Below are 19729 nucleotides of genomic sequence, written 5' to 3'. Positions count from 1 at the left end.
TAAAATCTAGCATGGTTAAATACATGTAATAAGTGGATGATAAGGAAAGCAAATAACATTTGCTGAGGAAAAAGCGATTGTGCACGGGGATGGCAAGAGAATGTTTCCCAGAGATGAGATTTGTGTCTGCCTTGAAGGCAGTGGAAAATTCAGTAAGTTTAAGAAACCGTACCAGTAGGAGCCAAGATGGCGGAACAGCATGGAAGCTTTTTGTGTTTCGCATCCATGAAATACAGTCAGACCAACACTAAACCATTCTACACACCTAGAAAACTGACTGGAGGATTAACACAACAATCTGCACAACCTGAACCACAGAATTCAGCAGGTACGCGGCACAGAGAAGTGAACTTGGGGAGCGAGAGGCACAGGAAGGGAGGTACTTTTGTGGTCAGAGAGAGGACAATGGGGAGGGGGGAGAATAAGGGAAAAGCACCCCTCCCCAAAAGCAGCTGGAGAGAAAGTGGAAAATTGGAAACAGCCTCAGGGACTAAACTAAAAAGGGAGAAAGGAGAAAGGAGAGGGTTTAAATTCCATCAAGACTGTAAACAAGGGGAGTGCAAAGGCTGCAACTCCGCAGCTCAATACCTGGCGGTGCTCTGGTGGGAAGGGCGAATCCTCAGGAACAGAGTGGGGTCCAGGAGGTTCTCGGGCCACAAGGGGAAAAGCAGTTCCACTGCTGGAAGGACATTTGGTAGAGACTGTTGAAGCCACCTGGTCCCAGCAGACCCCAGAGAACAGCCACATTTGCTGTTGCTAGAACAAGGTCATTAAGGGTGAAGCCTGGTGCTAGATGTGTGTTGTGATTTTCCAGAATCCCTGAAAAGCTGCTGCAACACTATCTCGCGAGCTTTTTCTGAGGCGGGCTGGCACCTGGCTGCAGTCTTGGGGCACCGGCAGCAGCAGGGCCCAGCGACATTCCTGGGTGCAGCCGACATTCGGCCATTGCTCATTCAGCCATTGCTCAGTGAGACCCGCCCGCAGAGGGGCGGAACGGGTCAAAGCCGCAGTCCTTCGGAAGTAAGGGACCGGGATAAACAGCCGCATCTGAGACAAAACTTGGGAGACTGGGGCCTGGTCACGGAGAGTAAAAAAGCAGGGAGTGGACAAGAGCTGAAGACAGAGGATGGGTGCGCGATTGCTGATGGGGAGAACAGACTGGGTAGCCGGGCGCCGCCATTTTTATCACTCCCACGCATGTGCATGCGCACCTACAAGCGCTGCAACAATGCACCCCAGTAGGCTAGCAGCGCCATCTAGTGGAGAGCGGAGCTGTTACAGTGAGCCCCGCCCAACTGGGCCAACTTCACTCTTCAAGAACACACGTCTCACCGAAAGCTTAATTTATGGAGTATAAAGAGCTACATAGACTGCTTCTAGGGGAAAATGAAGCAGTTTCAGTCCTACTTCAATCTGCTAGCAGGCTCAATTTTCATTTTTCTTTTTCTCTTTTACAATTCTTCTCTTTTTCTTGAATACAGAAAAAGAAAAAATTCATTTTTATTTTCAATTTTTATTAAAAATCTTTCTTTAATTTTTATTACTATATATTTTACTTTGTGTAATTTTTTTTTCAAATTCTACTTTACTTCCATCATTTTATTTTAGTCCACTTCAGTGTACTCACCTTTTCAAATTTTCAAACAATTTCCTTTTTTTTCTCTTTTTCTTTTTTCTTTTTCGTTTCTTTTCTTTTTCTTGAATGCAGAAAGAGAAAAACTTCGTTTTTACTTTCAATTTCTATTAAAAATATTCTTATTTAATTTTTAATTTTGCTTACTATATTTTTTGCTTTTATGTAAATTTTTTCAAATTCTATTTTACTTCCATCATTTTATTTTAGTCTACTACAGTATGTTCACTCTTTGAAATTTTCAAACGATTTCTTTTTTCTCTTCTTTTTTTAATCTCATTTATGTTTTTTGTTTCTTTTTTCATACAGAAAATGAAAAAAATTCATATTTATTTTTAATTTTTATTAAAAATATTTTTCTTTAATTTTTTTCTACTATATTCTTTACTTTTGTGTATATTTTCTCAAATTCTATTTTACCCTCATCATCTCATTTTAGTCTACTTCAGTGTATTCATTTTTTCAAATTCTCAAATGATTTCCTTTTTTTTTCCTCCCCCCCTTTTCTTTTTCTCTAATTTGTCAAACCACTTTCAACACCCAGATCAAAACACAGCTAGGATCTAGCATCATCTATTCAATTTGTGTGTGTGTGTATGTTTTTAATTTTTAATTTTAATATTTTTTAAATTTCAACTTTTTAATTTCAAATTTTCTATCTCATTAATTCCTTTTCTCCCTTCAAAATGACAAAATGAAGGAATTCACCTCAAAAGAAAGAGCACGAAGAAACGACAGCCAGGGATTTAACCAACACAGATACAAGCAAGATGTCTGAACCAGAATTTAGAATCACAATAGTAAGAATACTAGCTGGAGTGGAAAATAGATTAGAATCCCTTTCTGCAGAGATAAAAGAAGTAAAAAATAGCCAGAATGAAATTAAAAATGCTATAACTGAGCTGCAATCACGGATGGATGCTGCGGCTGCAAAGATGGACAAGGTAGAACAAAGAATCAGCGATATAGAGGACAAACTTATAGAGAATAATGAAGCACCACAAAAGAGGGAGATTAAGGCAAAAGAGCACAATTTAAGAATTAGAAAAATCAGTGACTCATTAAAAAGGAACAACATCAGAATCATAGGGGTCCCAGAAAAGGAAGAGAGAGAAATAGGGGTAGAAGGGTTATGTGAGCAAATCACATAGCAGAAAACTTTCCTAACCTGGGGAAAGACACAGACATCAAAATCCATGAAGCACAGAGGACCCCCATTAGATTCAACAAAAACCAACCATCAACAAGGCATATCATAGTCAAATCCACAAAATACTCAGCAAGGAGAGAATCATGAAAGCGGCAAGGGAAAAACAGTCCTTAACCCAGAAGGGAAGACAGATAGGTTTGCAGCAGACCTATCCACAGAAACTTGGCAGACCAGAAAGAAATGGCGGGATATATTCAGTGTGCTGAATCAGAAAAATATCCAACCAAGAATTCCTTATCCAGCAAGGCTGTCATTCAAAATAAAGGAGAGATAAAAAGATTCCCAGACAAACAAAAATTAAAGGAGTTTGTGACCATTAAACCAGCCCCGCAAGAAATTTTAAGGGGGACTCTCTGAGAGGAGAAAAGATAAAAGTATATATATATATATATATATATATATATATATATATATATACCAAAAGCAACAAAAGATTAGAAAGGACCAGAGAACACCACCAGAAACTCCAACTCTACAAGCATCATAATGGCAATAAATTCATATCTTTCAGTACTCACTCTAAACGTCAATGGACTCAATGCTCCAATCAAAAGACATAGGGTAACAGAATGGATAAGAAAACAAGATCCATCTACATGCTGTTTACAAGAGACCCACTTGAGACCTAAAGACACCTTCAGATTGAAAATAAGGGGATGGAGAACCATCTATCATGCTAAAGGTCAACAAAAGAAAGCCAGAGTAGCCATACTTATATCAGACAATCTAGACTTTAAAATAAAGACTGTATCAAGAGATACAGAAGGGCATTATATCATAATTAAAGGGTCTATCCACCAAGACCTAACAATTGTAAACATCTATGCGCCAAATGTGAGAGCACCTAAATATATAAATCAATTAATCACAAACATAAAGAAACTCATCAATATTAATACCACAATAGTAGGAGACTTCAACACCCCACTCATAGCAATGGACAGATCATCTAATCAAAAAATCAACAAGGAAACAATGGCTTTGAATGACACACTGGATCAGAGGGCCTTAACAGATATATTCAGAACATTTCATCCTTAAGCAGCAGAATATACATTCTTCTCCAGTGCACATGGAACATTCTCCAGAACAGACCATATACTGGGACACCAATCAGCCCTAAGTAAGTACAAAAAGATCGAGATCATACCGTGCATATTTTCAGACCACAACGCTATGAAACTCAAAATCAACCACAAGAAAAAATTTGGAAAGGTAAATACTTGGAGACTGAAGAACATCCTACTAAAGAATGAATGGGCTAACCAAGCAGTTAAAGAGGAAATTAAAAAGTATATGGAAGTCAATGAAAATGATAACACCACAACCCAAAACCTCTGGGATGCAGCAAAGGCGGTCATAAGAGGAAAGTATATAGCAATCCAGGCCTTCCTAAAGAAGGAAGAAAGACCTCAGATACACAACCTAAACTTATGCCTTAAGGAGCTGGAAAAAGAACAGCAAATAAAACCTAAAAACAGCAGAAGACAGGAAATAATAAAGAGTAGAGCAGAAATTAATGCTATCGAAACCAAAAAAAAAAAAAAAAAAAAAAAAAAAAAACAACAGTAGAACAGATCAATGAAACCAGATGCTGGTGTTTTAAAAGAATTAACAAAATTGGTAAACCACTAGCCAGTTTGACCAAAAATAAAAAGGAAAGGACCCAAATAAATAAAATAAAAAATGAAAGAGGAGAGATCACAATCAACACAACAGAAACAAAAACAATAATAAGAGAATATTATGAGCAACTATATGCCAAAAAAATGGGTAATCTGGAAGAAATGGAAAAATTCTTAGAAACATATACACTACAAAACTGAAACAGGAAGAAACAGAAAATTTGAACGACCCATAACCAGTAAGGAAATCTAATTCGTAATCAAATATCTCCTAAAAAACAAGAGTCCAGGGCCAAATGGCTTTCCAGGTGAGTTCTACCAAACATTTAAGGAAGAGTTAACACCATTCTCTTGAAGCTGTTCCAAAAAATAGAAATGGAAGGAAAACTTCCAAACTCATTCTATGAAGCCAGCATTACCTCGATTCCAAAACCAGACAGACACCCCACTAAAAAGGAGAACTATAGACCAATTTCCCTGATGAACATGGATGCAAAAATCCTCAACAAGATATTAACCAACTGGCTCCAACAATACATTAAAAAAAATTATTCACCATGACCAAGCAGGATTTATACCTGGGATGCAGGGCTGGTTCAATATCCGCAAAACAATTAACATGATTCATCACATCAATAAAAGAAAGGACAAGAACCATATGATCCTCTCAACAGATGCAGAGAAAGCATTTGACAATATACAGCATCCTTTCTAAAAAAAACCCTCAAGAAAGTAGGGATAGAAGGAGCATACCTAGAGATCATAAAAGCCATATATGAACAACCCAACGCTAATATCATCCTCAATGGGGAAAAACTGAGAGCTTTCTGCTAAGGTCAGGAACAAGACAGGGATGTCCACTCTCACCGCTGTTATTCAACATAGTATTGGAAATCTTAGCCTCTGCAATCAGACAACACAAAGAAATAAAAGGCATCCAAATTGGCCAGGAGGAAGTCAAACTTTCACTCTTCACAGATGACATGTTACTCTATATGGAAAACCCTAAAGATTCCACCAAAAAACTGCTAGAATTGATTCATGAATTCAGCAAAGTTGCAGGATATAAAATCAATGCACAGAAATCGGTTGCATTCCTATACACCAACAATGAAGCGACAGAAAGAGAAATCAAGGAATCAATCCCATTTACAATTGCACCAAAAACCATAAAATACCTAGGAATAAATCTAACCAAAGAGGTGAAAAATCTATACACTGAAACATATAGAAAGCTTATGAAAGAAATTGAAGAAGACACAAAAAAATGGAAAAAGATTCCATGCTCCTGGATAGGAAGAACAAATATTGTTAAAATGTCGATACTACCCAAAGAAATCTACATATTCAATGCAATCCCTATCAAAGTAACACCAGCATTCTTCACAGAGCTAGAACAAATAATCCTAAAATTTGTATGGAACCAGAAAAGACCCCGAATAGCCAAAGCAATCTTGAAAAAGAAAACCAAAGCAGGAGGCATCACAATCCCGGACTTCAAGCTATACTACAAAGTTGTAATCATCAAGACAGTATGGTACTGGCACAAGAACAGACATTCAGATCAATGGAACAGAACAGAGAACCCAGAAATGGACCCACAAAAGTATGGCCAACTAATCTTTGACAAAGAAGGAAAGAATATCCAGTGGAATAAAGACAGTCTCTTCAGCAAGTGGTGCTGGACAGCAACATGGAGAAGAATGAACCTGGACCACTTTCCTACACCATACACAAAAATAAACTCAAAATGGATAAAAGGCCTCAATGTAAGACAGGAAGCCATCAAAATCCTCAAGGAGAAAGCAGGCAAAACCTCTTTGATCTTGGCCGCAGCAACTTCTTACTCAACACGTCTCCGGAGGCAAGGGAAACAAAAGCAAAAATGGACTACTAGGACCTCATCAAAATAAAAAGCTTCTGCACAGCGAAGGTAGCAATCAGCAAAACTAAAAGGCAACTGACATAATGGGAAAAGATATTTGCAAATGACATATCAGATACAGGGTTAGTATCCAAAATCCATAAAGAACTTATCAAACCCAACACCCAAAAAACAAATAATCCAGTGAAGAAATGGGCAAAAGACATGAACAGACACTTCTCCAAGGAAGACATCCAGATGGCCAATCAACACATGAAAAAATGTTCAACATCCCTCATCATCAGGGAAATACAAATCAAAACCACAATGAGATACCACCTCACACCAGTCAGAATGGCTAACATTAACAACTCAGGCAACAACAGATTTGGTGAGGATGTGGAGAAAGAGGATCTCTTTTGCATTGTTGGTGGCAATGCAAGCTGGTGCAGCCACTCTGGAAACAGTATGGAGGTTCCTCAAAAAAATAAAAATAAAACTACCCTACAACCCAGCAATTGCACTACTAGGAATTTATCCACAGGATACAGTGTGGTGTTTCGAAGAGACACATGCACCCCCATGTTTATAGCAGCACTATCAACAATAGCCAAAGTATGGAAAGAGCCCAAATGTCCATCGATGGATGAATGGATAAAGAAGATGTGGTATATATATATACAATGGAGTATTACTCAGCAATCAAAAAGAATGAAATCTTGCCATTTGCAACTACATGGATGGAACTGGAGGGTATTATGCTACGTGAAATTAGAGAAAGACAAAAATCATATGATTTCACTCATATGAGGACTTTAAGAGAAAAAACAGATGAACATAAGGGAAGGGAAACAAAAATAATATAAAAACAGGGAGGGGGATAAAACAGAAGAGATTCATAAATATGGAGAACAAACTGAGGGTTGCTGGAGGGGTTGTGGGAGGGGGGATGGGCTAAATGGGTAAGGGGCATTAAGGAATGTACTCCTGAAATCATTGTTTCACTATATGCTAACTAATTTGGATATAAATTTTAAAAAATAAATAATAAAATTAAAAAAAAAAGAAAGAAAATGTGCCACTGTTGGGGGCACCTGGATGGCTCAGTTGGATAAGCATTCGACTTCAGCTCAGGTCATGATCTCACAGCTCATGGGTCCAAGCCCCACATCAGGCTCTGTGCTGACAGCTCAGTCTGGAGCCTGCTTCAGATTCTGTGTCTCCCTTTCTCTCTGCCCGTGCTCTGCTCGCATTCTGTCTCTGTCTCTCTCTCTCTTAAAAATAAATAAACATTTAAAAATTAAAGAAAAAAAGAGAAAACAGGCCAGTGTTTCACACTGGGAGACTACAATCCATGTGTGATAAGGCCAAATTATGAACACGTGAGAGTTCACAGCTTACCCAACCCTCGGCCACCCATTGTCTGAGAGAGAATAAAAGCCCCAAAGGTGGATTCTCTCAAAGAAAGCTGACAGAGTCAAAGAATCATAAACCCCATATAAATCTAGAGGTGGTAGGTAGGACTGGAGGAGTGTTCAAGAAACTAAGACAGCAGGAAGAGCATAGTAAAAAGTTCTGAGTTTGGGGGTGATGTGAAACACTGAAGGAGAAGGAATCAGTCATGAGAATTGTCATGGTGTATGTGCATGAATTTCCTTAACATGGAAGAGCCTCCTCATGGGAAGAGACACGTGAGTCCCAGCTGTGTTAACGCTGACTTATCCCTTTGTGCCTGCATCTTCCCCTCAGTAAAAATGGAAATAATCATCTACATCATGGGATTGCTGTGAAGAGTAAATGAGTTGATGAGAGTAGCACCTGGCGTGTTGGGATTATCCTTATTATTGGCATTTTGAGCCCTGCTCCTTTAAATGCAACATCGTCCTAATGGTCTATAGGGATCGTGGCTTTATAAAAAGTACACATGTTTTAAGGAGCAATATCACCAACAGCTGGGCCAAAGCCAAAGCTTCAGTGTTGAGATAACCTTAAAGAGACAAACCTAAGTGAGGATACGGAGATCCCACATACCCAGCTGAGGAATTTGGTTCTTTGAACGAGCACTTGGCTCGCTGGCTAGACTGACACGATTACTTCGGAGATCAAAGAGGGCCTAAGTCACTTCCAAGTACAGTGAGCACTGACCACTTGACAGTGTGGTGGTCTTCATCCAGCCTAGGCATCCAATGTGGGTACTCACGGTTCCGGGGTGTAGAGGGGGTCCGAGCCATGCCGGACGTACTGAGTGCAATGGAACACTCTGTAGGCCAGTCCTGCCAGAAAGTCTCGCGGACTCAGGTATCCAGCCACCGGCCTCACCGTGAAGCCTGATCTTTCTAAAATGGCAACAGAAAGAACCAACTAAGTATTAACTTGACAAGGTTTGAGGGCCCAAGCACGGTGTCCTATTATTTATAAGGAGGTTCTAGAAACAAAGTAATCAAGGTCTTAAAACTCTTGACAACTAAATGACATATACGGTTAATAGCTATCATGTTTGTGGTTTCTGATTACTAAAATATACTCCCAAATGATGGTTTCCAGGGGAACAAGGCATTTATTAAAATGGGGGGAAAAAGTGAAAAAATTTTGAAAGATTTAAATTCAGAAGCTAAATTAGGATAAGAAAGCTCAAATTCACAGGACAAGTGATGCTTACCACGTATTACCTGGTATGTTTCTAAAAGACACACGCCCCCAGGTGGGGATCCATTCTGCCTGTGTGTGTTCAGTTAACACACGGTAAATTCACCCCCTTCGCTAGCCTTGTGGAATCAGTTCACACTACAGCTTTCTATCATCAATACCACCTAACTCCTTCATTCCACATTGCTGTTTTCTATGATATTATGAAAACAATCATATTAATTTCTGTAATTTGAAGAGATACACTAAAGCTCTACATGTCTATTGGTTTACGGTAAGAGGAAACAAAATAAGTGGAATACAATGCAATCTATGAAACTGCCCTATCCTGCTAACTCAATTAGGCCGTGGGTCATCAGTGTTCTCAGTTTAAGCACTACCTAATGCTTGCTTTTCATGAAGGCCCAGGAAATTTACAACGGGAGAACTACTCTTATCTCTGACACCAGCTTTGTAAAGCCTCCCATTCTGAAAACCTCATCTCATTAGGAGAACGTCTCGGAATGGCTAGAATGGTTTTAAAAGGCAAGAACCAATTAAGCTTATAAAACAAGTTCATCCTGGGATTTCTGGTATCTACATGAAAATATTCCTGTTCTCAGGCCTCCTCAGACCCATAATTCTAACAATAATATGTTCATTCCAAAAGCTTTTCCTTTGGATTTTTCCCTAGAGAATATCAAAAACTTAAGTCGATTTTCTTCTTCTTCTTTTCTATGCAATGAAACCGGTGTATCCCACATGTAGGACCTGTGTGGGGGTGCACAGAGGATTGGTCCTTTTTTGAATAGTTATGTATCTTATTTTTTATATAATTTTTAAAAAATATGTGACCAACATATCATCAAGAACTTTGAATTTGTGGATATCATTGCTTATAAAGTTTCCTTTTTAAATAAATTAGGTATTTATGGGGCGCCTGGGTGGCTCAGTCAGTTGAGCATCCTACTTTGGCTCAGGTCATGATCTCACAGCTCGTGAGTTTGAGCCCCGCGTCAGGCCCTGTGCTGACAGCTCAGAGCCTGGAGCCTACTTCGGATTCTGTGCCTCCCTCTCTCTGCCCAACCCACTCGCATTCTGTCTCTGTCTCTCTCTAAAATAAACATTAAAAATAATTTTAAATAAATTAGGTATTTATTTTTTTAAAGGATTTTTTTTTTTTTTTTTTTTTTGGGACAGAGAGAGACAGAGCATGAATGGGGGAGGGGCAGAGAGAGAGGGAGACACAGAATCGGAAACAGGCTCCAGGCTCTGAGCCATCAGCCCAGAGCCCGATGCGGGGCTCGAACTCACGGACCGCGAGATCGTGACCTGGCTGAAGTCGGACGCTTAACCGACTGCGCCACCCAGGCGCCCCTAAATTAGGTATTTAAAAGTGAGTCAGTTAACAGACAAATACCACATACATTTACATTATGCTTGCTAGGTGCCAATGAATGGTGCAGACTGAGCTCCCAGTGTCGGATTGGTAAGGGTCGTGAAAAGAACAGCAAGAACAAGAGCAATAATAACTAAGACGCTGCTGTGCTTAACGTATATCAGGAAATAACTATAGGGCTTCTAGGTATAGTGGTTATTTCCTTTCCCAGCCACCTTGCGAGGTAGATTAAAATTGTGATCTCCATTTCCAGAGAAGAAACTGAGGCACAGAGAGGTTAGGATAACTCATTGAGGTTACCCAGCCAAGGACTCAGCCCAGGAATTCTGCAGCCAGATTCTGTGCTATACCACACCGCCTCTCATCAAAATATTAAGTTGGGAGACAGATGTGGCAAAAAATTATGGGATGGTATTCTAATTACTGGAGTCTGAGAAACAACATGGTAAAAAGCAATTCCCGTAGATGAGCCATCAAGCCCATGGTAAATCTATAATACGCACATAACTCTGTGGGAAACAAAGAGGGACATGCCAGAGGCAAGGCCGTTAGGGAGAATATAATCCAGTTAAACAACAGCCTAAGACATTATGTAATTAGGCACTAATTAAGTGATACTGATTAGTGGTTCTCAGTCTCTTTGTCTTAGTACCCAATATCATGGGTGGTGTTCACACATGGGGCTCTCCCATTGCACTAGGTGTGGTTCTCAGGGTACCTGCTCTCAGACCATGCCTGTCTCTCTCCCGATACACACATGATCTACAAAGAAATCCGAGAGGGAAAGGTCAGGGTGACTGTTATGCTCAGGATTCATAGAGGTGGCAGGACTTGCTCTGAGTCTTGAAGAATAGGTAGAATTTGATAGGTGGAGAAGGAATGAGTTTTCTAGCAAGAGACAGAACGTGAGCAAGGGTATGGAGAGCCCACAGGTAGAACAGAGGGTGTGTGCAGCATGGTTGTCACAGGAGACAATCTTGGCAAGCTGGGTCGGGGGCCTTGAATTGAGGCTGAGCCGTTCAGAACTTGATTATATAAACCAGAGATCAGCACAGCATGGCCTATAGTCCAAATCCAGCTTGTTTTTCTATACCCCATGAGCTAAGAATAATTTTTACATTTTTTTTAATGGTCACATTTAAAAGCTTATCTAAGTACCTACATAATGGCCTCAATTTTGCCTCTTGGCCAACAAAAACTAAAATATTTACTATCCGGGCCTTCACAGAAAAAAAAAAAATCCAGCCCCAGTAACATCAATGGGGAGCCACTGATAGCTTCTGAGCAGAGATGCCAGGAAGGAAGTAATGCCTTAGGAAGCTTCATCTGGAAGCAGTGGACAAGAGGGTAGAGGGGAGAAGATACAGACATCAAGTCTGTAAAATAGGGACCTCAATTTGGGTGGTGACAGTGGGATGGAAAGAAAAGAGCAGGTTCATGATGGTGCCAAAGCTAGACGTGGCAATACCTGGAGACTGCGGTAAACTAAATAATAGCCCTCCAAAGATGTCCACATGCCCTAATGTTCTGAACCTGCAAATATGTGGCAAAATGGACTTTGCATGGGGTGATTAGGTTAAGAATTTTCAGATGGGGAGATTATCCTGGATGACTCAGGTGGGTCTGATATAATAACAAGGGTCCTTACAAGAAGGACAGAGGAGGGTCAGAGTTAGAGAAGGAGATGTGACAAAGGACCGAAGAAGTTGGAACGGTGTAAAGAAAAGGCCAGGGGCCAAGGAATGCAGGTGGACTCGAGAAGCTGAAAGGCAAGGAAATAGAAGCCTCCAGAAAGAATGCAGCCCTGCCAAGACCTTGATTTTAGACTTCTCACCTCCATCACTGTGAGGTAATGCAGTCACTATATCTGTGGTGACGTGTTACAGCAACGATGGGAAACGAGTAACCAAGACCATTTACACAGCTGGGAGGGTGGGTAGGAAGTCAGGGGAGGGGTCCTTAGAAGTGGGCCTAGTGAGTCTAGAGAATAAAGTATCACCGATAGGGGCGCCTGGTTGGCTTAGTCGGTTAAGTGTCCAACTTCAGCTCAGGTTATGATCTCACACTCCGTGAGTTCAAGCCCGGCGTCAGGCTATGTGCTGACAGCTCAGAGCCTGCAGCCTGCTTCGGATTCTGTGACTCCTACTCTCTCTGCCCCTCTGCCTCTCACTCTGTCTCTCTCTCTCTCAAAAATAAATAAACATTAAAAAATTAAAAAAATAATAAAGTATCACCGATAGAAAGGGTAGGCAGGCAAGGAAGTGAGTCCCAGGAGAGGAGGAGGGCAACAAGGCTTCTGCTTTTACCGCTGCTGCGATGGAAACAGGGGGAGAGGAAAGAACAGAGAACCCAGAGACTCAACCCCAGTGAAGCTCAGAGGACGGAGTGCAGCCACATGAAACCCCACCCCCATTGGCCACGCCCAGAAACTCTCCCAGTTGCTGTCCCAGGAGGGCCAGGGAGGAGAGCGACCACGCAGAGGACATGAACTTGAGGTATCACTGTACCTCATCTTGTTCCTTCCCATATCTGCCATGACTATGGTCCCTGGCACATAATTTATTCATACAAAAATTGCTCTGATTAATTGACTGGTTTCCCCCAAAGGAAAGTCACTAGTGTTCAAGATCACCCATGATATTTCTTCATGCAGTACATAATTTTTAACAAAGCAAATAAAATGTCACCTCTGAGGCCGATCTATCCCTATGTAGCCCCACAGAGTAGTTCCTGGATCAGAAAATCTCAAAGCTGAACTTGCAAACATCCTTTGGGGTTTACCACATAAACAGCCAACCATGAGAGAGCCCACCGCGCCCCTGAGTGGCATGAACAGCTGAGTCCCCCTCCCTGCCCATGGTCCCTGCTCTGCTTTCAGCAGGTGGTCCCAGGTATCACTGCTTCCGTGCTCTCCTTTTTATTATTATTATTTTTTTAATGTTTATTTATTTTTGAGACAGAGAGAGACAGAGCATGAACGGGGGAGGGTCAGAGAGAGGGAGACATAGAATCTGAAACAGGCTCCAGGCTCTGAGCTGTCAGCACAGAGCCTGACGTGGGGCTCGAACTCACGGACCACGAGATCATGACCTGAGCCGAAGTCGGCCGCTTAACCGACTGAGCCACCCAGGCGCCACCGTGCTCTCCTTTTTAAATCAAAGGGAGTTTGTCCTTTTTTGTAAAAAGGGCCATTGCTGCAATGTGTGTCCTTGGAGGACAAACAAGGATGTTGGCTGGGAAGAGAAGAGACAGCCTGTGTGAAGTCTTACCTTTGAGAAACACGGACACATCTTCAAGTTGAGGCACATTGTCCTCCCGGTAGCCACAGTGTTTAGTCAGCAGAGGGAAGTTTTTCAAATACTCCCGGCAAGCATGAGTGGGATACAGTTTGGAGAGCTCTCGGAACACAACGCCCCATGTTTTTGTTTCTTCCTCCGTGTACTCCACCCTGGGAATGGGCTGGCCACTGGGCAAGAGAGAAGAACGAAGAATGAATCTAGCTCTGTAACTGAGTTAAATGTATTCTCATTTCATACCTACCATTATTTTTTTTATTTTTATTTATTTATTTATTTTTTTAACATTTATTTATTTCTGAAAGACAGAGATAGAGCATGAGCAGGGGAGGGGCAGAGAGAGAGGGAGACACAGAATCCGAAGCAGGCTCCAGGCTCTGAGCTGTCAGCATAGAGCCCGATGCAGGGCTTGAACTCACGAGCTGTAAGATCATGACCTGAGCCGAAGTCAGACACCTAACCGACTGAGCTACCCAAATGCCCCAAGAATTATTTTTTTAAGTAAATTCTAACCTTGTAAATCTGTGTATTTGGACTCCTATATAAATGATTTGATTAAGTTATATCTTCATACATCCTATGGAAACTGGATAGGATATATGTTCTTACACTGAGATTAATAACTAGTAAGAGTTCTGCATTGGGAGAAACTGATTTAGGTACAAAGCTGTGCTCTGGAAGCCTTTCTTGCAATCACCTAACAGTGGCAATAAATGGATGTTTTCTCTAGAAAATGAAATTGCCTGTGGGTTCTCTTTCCCTTGTGGGAAAATCACCCTAATCTCTGAGTGTAATTTTGAGATTGTTTTGTTTAGTGAATAAAACGTCTGGGAAATGCTTAAAAATATATATATATATATACTGAATTCTTGGGGTGTCTGGCTGGCTCAGTCAGTAGAGCATGTGACTCTTGGTCTTGGAGTTGTGATTTTGAACCCTACACTGGGTGTGGAGATTCCTTAAAAATAAAATCTTAAAAAAAAAAAAAACCTATACTAAATTCTAAAGTGAGAGTTTTACAAACTTCCCAAGAGGGCCATTCATTACACGTCATGTCGGTAGGTTCATACGTTAAGCTTTCTCACTTTAGTAGAGGGGGTCAGCAAACTTCTGCAAAAGTCCACAAAGTAAATATTTTTTTAATGGTTATTATTTATTTTTGAGAGAAAGAGAAAGAGACAAACAGCCAGAGCATGAGCAGGGGAGAGGCAGAAAGAGAGGGAGACACCGAATCCAAAGTAAGTTCCTGTCCCTGAGCTGTCTGCCCAGAGCCTGATGTGTGGCTTGAACTCATGATCTATGAGATCATGACCTGAGCCTAAGTCAGATGCTCAACTGACTGAGTTACCCAGGCGCCCCATATGAAAGAAATATTTTAAACTTGTGTGCCATACGGTCTCTGTCAGAACTGTTCAAGTCTGCCATTGTATCTCAAAGACAGCCAGAGACAATATGTAAACAAATGAACATAGTTGAATCCTAATCAAACTTTCATTACAAGACCAGACAGCTGGCTGGAGTTGACCTACAAGCAGTAGTGCTGATGCCTGGATTAGAATATCAAGAGGTGACTCAGGACTGGAACGGGCACCGAGAGCTTCCTGGAGGAGGCTAAGCCTTGTCCCAGGGAGGATTTGTGAGTTCCCGGACAGAAGGGTAAGGGGGAATTGCTGTTCTAACGGTAGCCAGTAGCCATGAGCAGGAAACAGAGCTCCTGAGGCAGCCTGGGACCAGTAGAAGGAGGAGAGTATGGAAATGTGACTTTACAAAGCTATTGTTTGATAGACCAGAATCCAAATTTAGCCTCTGATGAAGATACCTATTTTAAATGTGAATTAGGGTTTGAGAAAACCTCTCATGACATACTCCCCGCCCCCCTCCCACTGCCCACCTTGGCCACTCAGTCAGAAGTTCTGGCCCTGCAGTCAGCACATATATGCACACAACATATGGAAGTCCAAATACATACACATCAAACTAGGAATTCTACCGCTGCCATCTACATAACCCAGCCTGCAGCAGGCAGCCACCACAGGAACCCAACCAGGCAGCGAATTGCCACTCAGGGTTGCAGCAGCTGCAGGGCGCCTTCAACAAGCTGGGACCACCAGGAGTACCCCCTGAGGAAGCAAAAAAAGGGAAGGAGACAATTACAAGATCAGGCTAACAAACAGATCCAGCAACCATTCTGTATACTTCAGTGCATTCCTGCCAAAATGCTTTCTGTTTAAATGTTAGGTCCAAATGTGGTTCCCACTGCCCCAAATAATTTCTATTTAAAAAAATATTAACTGCAGTACATGAGGGAAAACACATGTAAGAAAGAACAAGAAATTAGCATTTGCTTTCTCTAAGTACCAAGACTGGGGCTTATGCAAACCAAATTAGAACAAGATTAGCCTTGTTTAAATTTGGCTGTTGATAACAAATAAAAAATTACAACCTGGCAAATATTTGCGGAGAAGATCAAGACTGCTAAGACTTAGCATCTATGATAAGTTTAGAATGAAAGCTTGAAATGGAAAGGTAAAAATAGAAAGGATGTGATGAAATAAATATACAAACAGTCTGCCTCTGGTTCCAGAAAATTCAACGAAATCTATTTGAGTCAGGTAAGCCAATAAAACTAATAAGAGCTGTGCACAATCAGAAGTTAGGAGAGCGATGAGGCTGAAACAATAAATGAAATATTGAGAAGCCATTTGAAAAGAATCGTTAGGTCAAACTTTTCCCTTCAATGCTAATCTGCAAACCTTTCAAAGGGGAGCTGAATGTAGCCCACAGCAAACAGCAGAAGGAAAGCAGGTGGAGGGAGAATGGGAACAAAGAGTTTTACAGATCTGTTACTGAGTAACGAATCTCCAGGGTCAGTCTTGGGTATATGGAGAGTCTTGTACATTTTCATTGGTGTCCCCTGTCTGTCCTGCCTGGGTGGCTAATTAGCCTACTCCCTGAGTTCTTGGCTGCCTGTATGGCTGCTACTCCAATGGCAGGTAAGGCTGACCCTGATCGTATTGAGACAGCTCATTCCACTGTAGGCCCTACCCCCCAGGTAACTAGGTAAATGTTTTAAAAAATTTCTGACGTTTATTCATTTTTGATAGAGACAGAGTGTGAGCAGGGGAGGGGCAGAGAGAGAGGGAGACACAGAATATGAAGCAGGGTCTAGGCTCTGAGCTGTCAGCACAGAGTCTAGCATGGAGCTTGAACTCACAGACCGTGAGATCATGACCTGAGCCGAAGTCGGATGTTTCACTGGCTGAGCCACCCAGATGCCCCTCCAGGTAAATGTTTAAAAGCCAACAGCATCACAAAGCAAATCCTAATTTGATCCATTTAATTTCTATCATAAAATTCAAAATACCAATATCCAAGCAAAAACAAGAAATTTCCTATTTTTCTCTGTAGTTAATAAGAGTATATAATTAAACCCCATCCTTGAGGGCTCACTATGGGCCAGACACTTTTTTAAGGTTAAGTGATTTTTTTATTAATTAGTCCACTTGAGTCTCACAACAACTCTGTGTGGTAGACACTATTATTATCCCCATTTACAGATGAGGAAATTGAGACTCAGAGAGATTAGGCTATTTGTCCTAAAATCATGGAGCCAGGCTTAAATCCCAGTCAGTCTGGCTCAAGATTGTCTGTAGTCTTAATTAGTTGGTATACACCAATGAAATAAAAAATTTATTCCAGACACCAATTTGTTTTCATGTACCAAATGAAATAAGACTTATAGGTATGTATATTTATATATAGAAAAGCTACTATACAATCGTATGTAATAATGGTCCTTCATTTTTTTATAGGTCACGTAAAGTATGTCTGTATTTATTCACTTATTTAACCCTTTCAGTATGACTGGAGATACTGCTTAGAGCACTAGGAAAGCATATGTGGTTTTAAAACTTTGAAATTTGACATTTGGAAAAATTAAAACTGTAGTCATGGGGAAAACAGAATGCCTTGCCCTTCTTTGCCCTTGTCATGGATTAATGTATTTTTGTGTGTGAATTATATATGAAAAGGATGACAGGAGGGTGTTCTGATCTTTTTAGGGCCTATGTTATATACCCATAATCATTTCATATCTATCTATGGGTACACATTCTAATGTATATGTAACAGGTATCATATTTCAGCATCCTTAATCTCTGCTCTGGCCCAAAACTAAAGTCACTTAAGTACTTCACATTCTAGAGAAAGCCCCTAGCAGCTGGAGCTGGCCAGCCCCTTGCAGGGCTTATTAAAAGGCAGCAGAAATGGTCCTACTGCTAAAAAAGTTCTCTCAGGAGTGCCTGGCTGCCTGGCTGCCTGGCTGGCTGGATAGAACACGCAACTCTTGATCTCGGGGCTGTGAGTTCGAGCCCCACGTTGAGTGTAGAGATTACTTCAAAATAAATCTTTTTTTTTTTTTTTTAATTTTTTTTTTTTTCAACGTTTATTTATTTTTTGGGACAGAGAGAGACAGAGCATGAACGGGGGAGGGACAGAGAGAGAGGGAGACACAGAATCGGAAACAGGCTCCAGGCTCCGAGCAGTCAGCACAGAGCCCGACGCGGGGCTCGAACTCACGGACCGCGAGATCGTGACCTGGCTGAAGTCGGACGCTTAACCGACTGCGCCACCCAGGCGCCCCTCAAAATAAATCTTAAAAAAAAAAAGTTATCTTATACCATCCTTCCCGCTTCACCCCCAAACCTCACCCACCAGTCGAACAGGATATAAGAGATGTGCAGGATTGTGGGGAAGGCCAGCCTTTGAGGAAAAGGCAGGTTCTTTCCCCTTACCCAAGTGAGGAGGGTAGGCTGTGCGCATACATGTCAAACATTTAGAGGGACCGCCCACCAGAAGTGGGGCCTGGCATCTCATTTCCCAGCTGGACCCTGGCAGAGCAGCAGGACCATGGGACCCCCCCCCCCCCCACCGGTGTGGCCACCAGTGGAGCAGCAGAGGACAGGAGGGTATCTGGAAGCTAGGAGTAGAGTGCTCTATGGGAAAGAAGAGGGGCCCTTTGACATGTGTCCTCTGAAATTGGAAGTTCACAGGAACGTGGAGCCAGATGCCCAGCAAAATCTAGAGATTTTGGTGGAATCCAATGTGATGTGCCTGGGAGGAAAATGCAGAGGCCTCACCCTCTCTAATTCTGCTCAGCCCTCAGGAGGCAGAAGTGGCTCCCAACACTCCTGCTTTGTGAGGGGTTCATTCCCAAGCTCTGGTGCACACAGCCTGGAGAAGGGGTTGGTGGTGTGGCCACTGACAAGGCCAAGGGGATGCAGGGCACATGTCTGTAAGGATGGAGGTGGGGGGAAGGGTGCAGCCCCAAGAAACTATACATCACGCTCTGCAGAGACCATATCAACAGAGACCACCCCAGCAGAAAGGATCTGTCTAGACCCGGGTAATCCTGGTTCTAACAATCCTGTAAAAAGTTCTCAGCCACCTCCCTCCCTCCTTTTAGCTTCTAACTGTAGAGGAACGAAGTCTTTGAAGAGAGAAGAAAAGGTGTCTCAGAACCAGCACACGCACATTTACACACAGACACATTCACTCCAAATAACAGAGGGGGAAGGAGGATACACTTTGAATCAAGTTTGAGATTAATCTTTTTTTAAATGAATGGGACTAGGCTTTAAATACCCAAGTGAGACTGTACTAATAATTGAAAATGACAGCAAATTAGATGTTGCTAAGGAACTTGCTTCCCAGCAGGAAAGTAGAATTCAACACAACACAGTTGAAAGCAGTGAGTGGGGAAAATAAAACCATTTTACCGTTGGTATAAACCCCAACAAGATGAGACTTCTCAACAAACTAATGACATGTAAATATTATAATTAGATCTTTAGGGAGTCTCCTCCATGTATATGGAATTAGTTGGGATTCCACAATTCTCAATAACCGCCAAAATGATTATTCACAGATTCCTAAATTACTGGAGAAAAATAGATCCAACTTTCGGTAGCTTCTATTCACTGCCGATTCCGTTCCCTTACGAAAGATGGTAAATTAAGGCTTTATAAACACAATAGGGAACCAGTGCTCGGTGAAGACAATATCAGGGAAAGGACTAC

At 41.6% G+C, this 19729-nt stretch overlaps 1 protein-coding gene across 2 annotated transcripts in view; it reads right to left on the bottom strand.

Annotated features, from left to right (window-relative positions):
* The window catches only part of TPH2 (tryptophan hydroxylase 2), a 103580-nt gene that overhangs the window by 57363 nt on the left and 26488 nt on the right, over window positions 1-19729 (bottom strand). For both annotated transcript variants that reach the window (XM_032593750.1, XM_030321662.1), the window contains exons 6-7: window positions 13626-13822; window positions 8533-8668 (exon numbers count right to left, since the gene is read on the bottom strand). In XM_032593750.1, the coding sequence (XP_032449641.1) occupies window positions 8533-8668; window positions 13626-13822 (333 nt within the window). The remainder of the gene's footprint in view (window positions 1-8532; window positions 8669-13625; window positions 13823-19729) is intronic.

The sequence above is a fragment of the Lynx canadensis genome, chromosome B4 (genome assembly GCF_007474595.2).
Source record: "Lynx canadensis isolate LIC74 chromosome B4, mLynCan4.pri.v2, whole genome shotgun sequence".
In the NCBI taxonomy this organism is placed as follows: Eukaryota; Metazoa; Chordata; class Mammalia; order Carnivora; family Felidae; genus Lynx; species Lynx canadensis.
The sequence above is the reverse complement of the archived record's forward strand: the minus strand, read 5'-3'. Positions and strand labels throughout refer to the sequence as shown.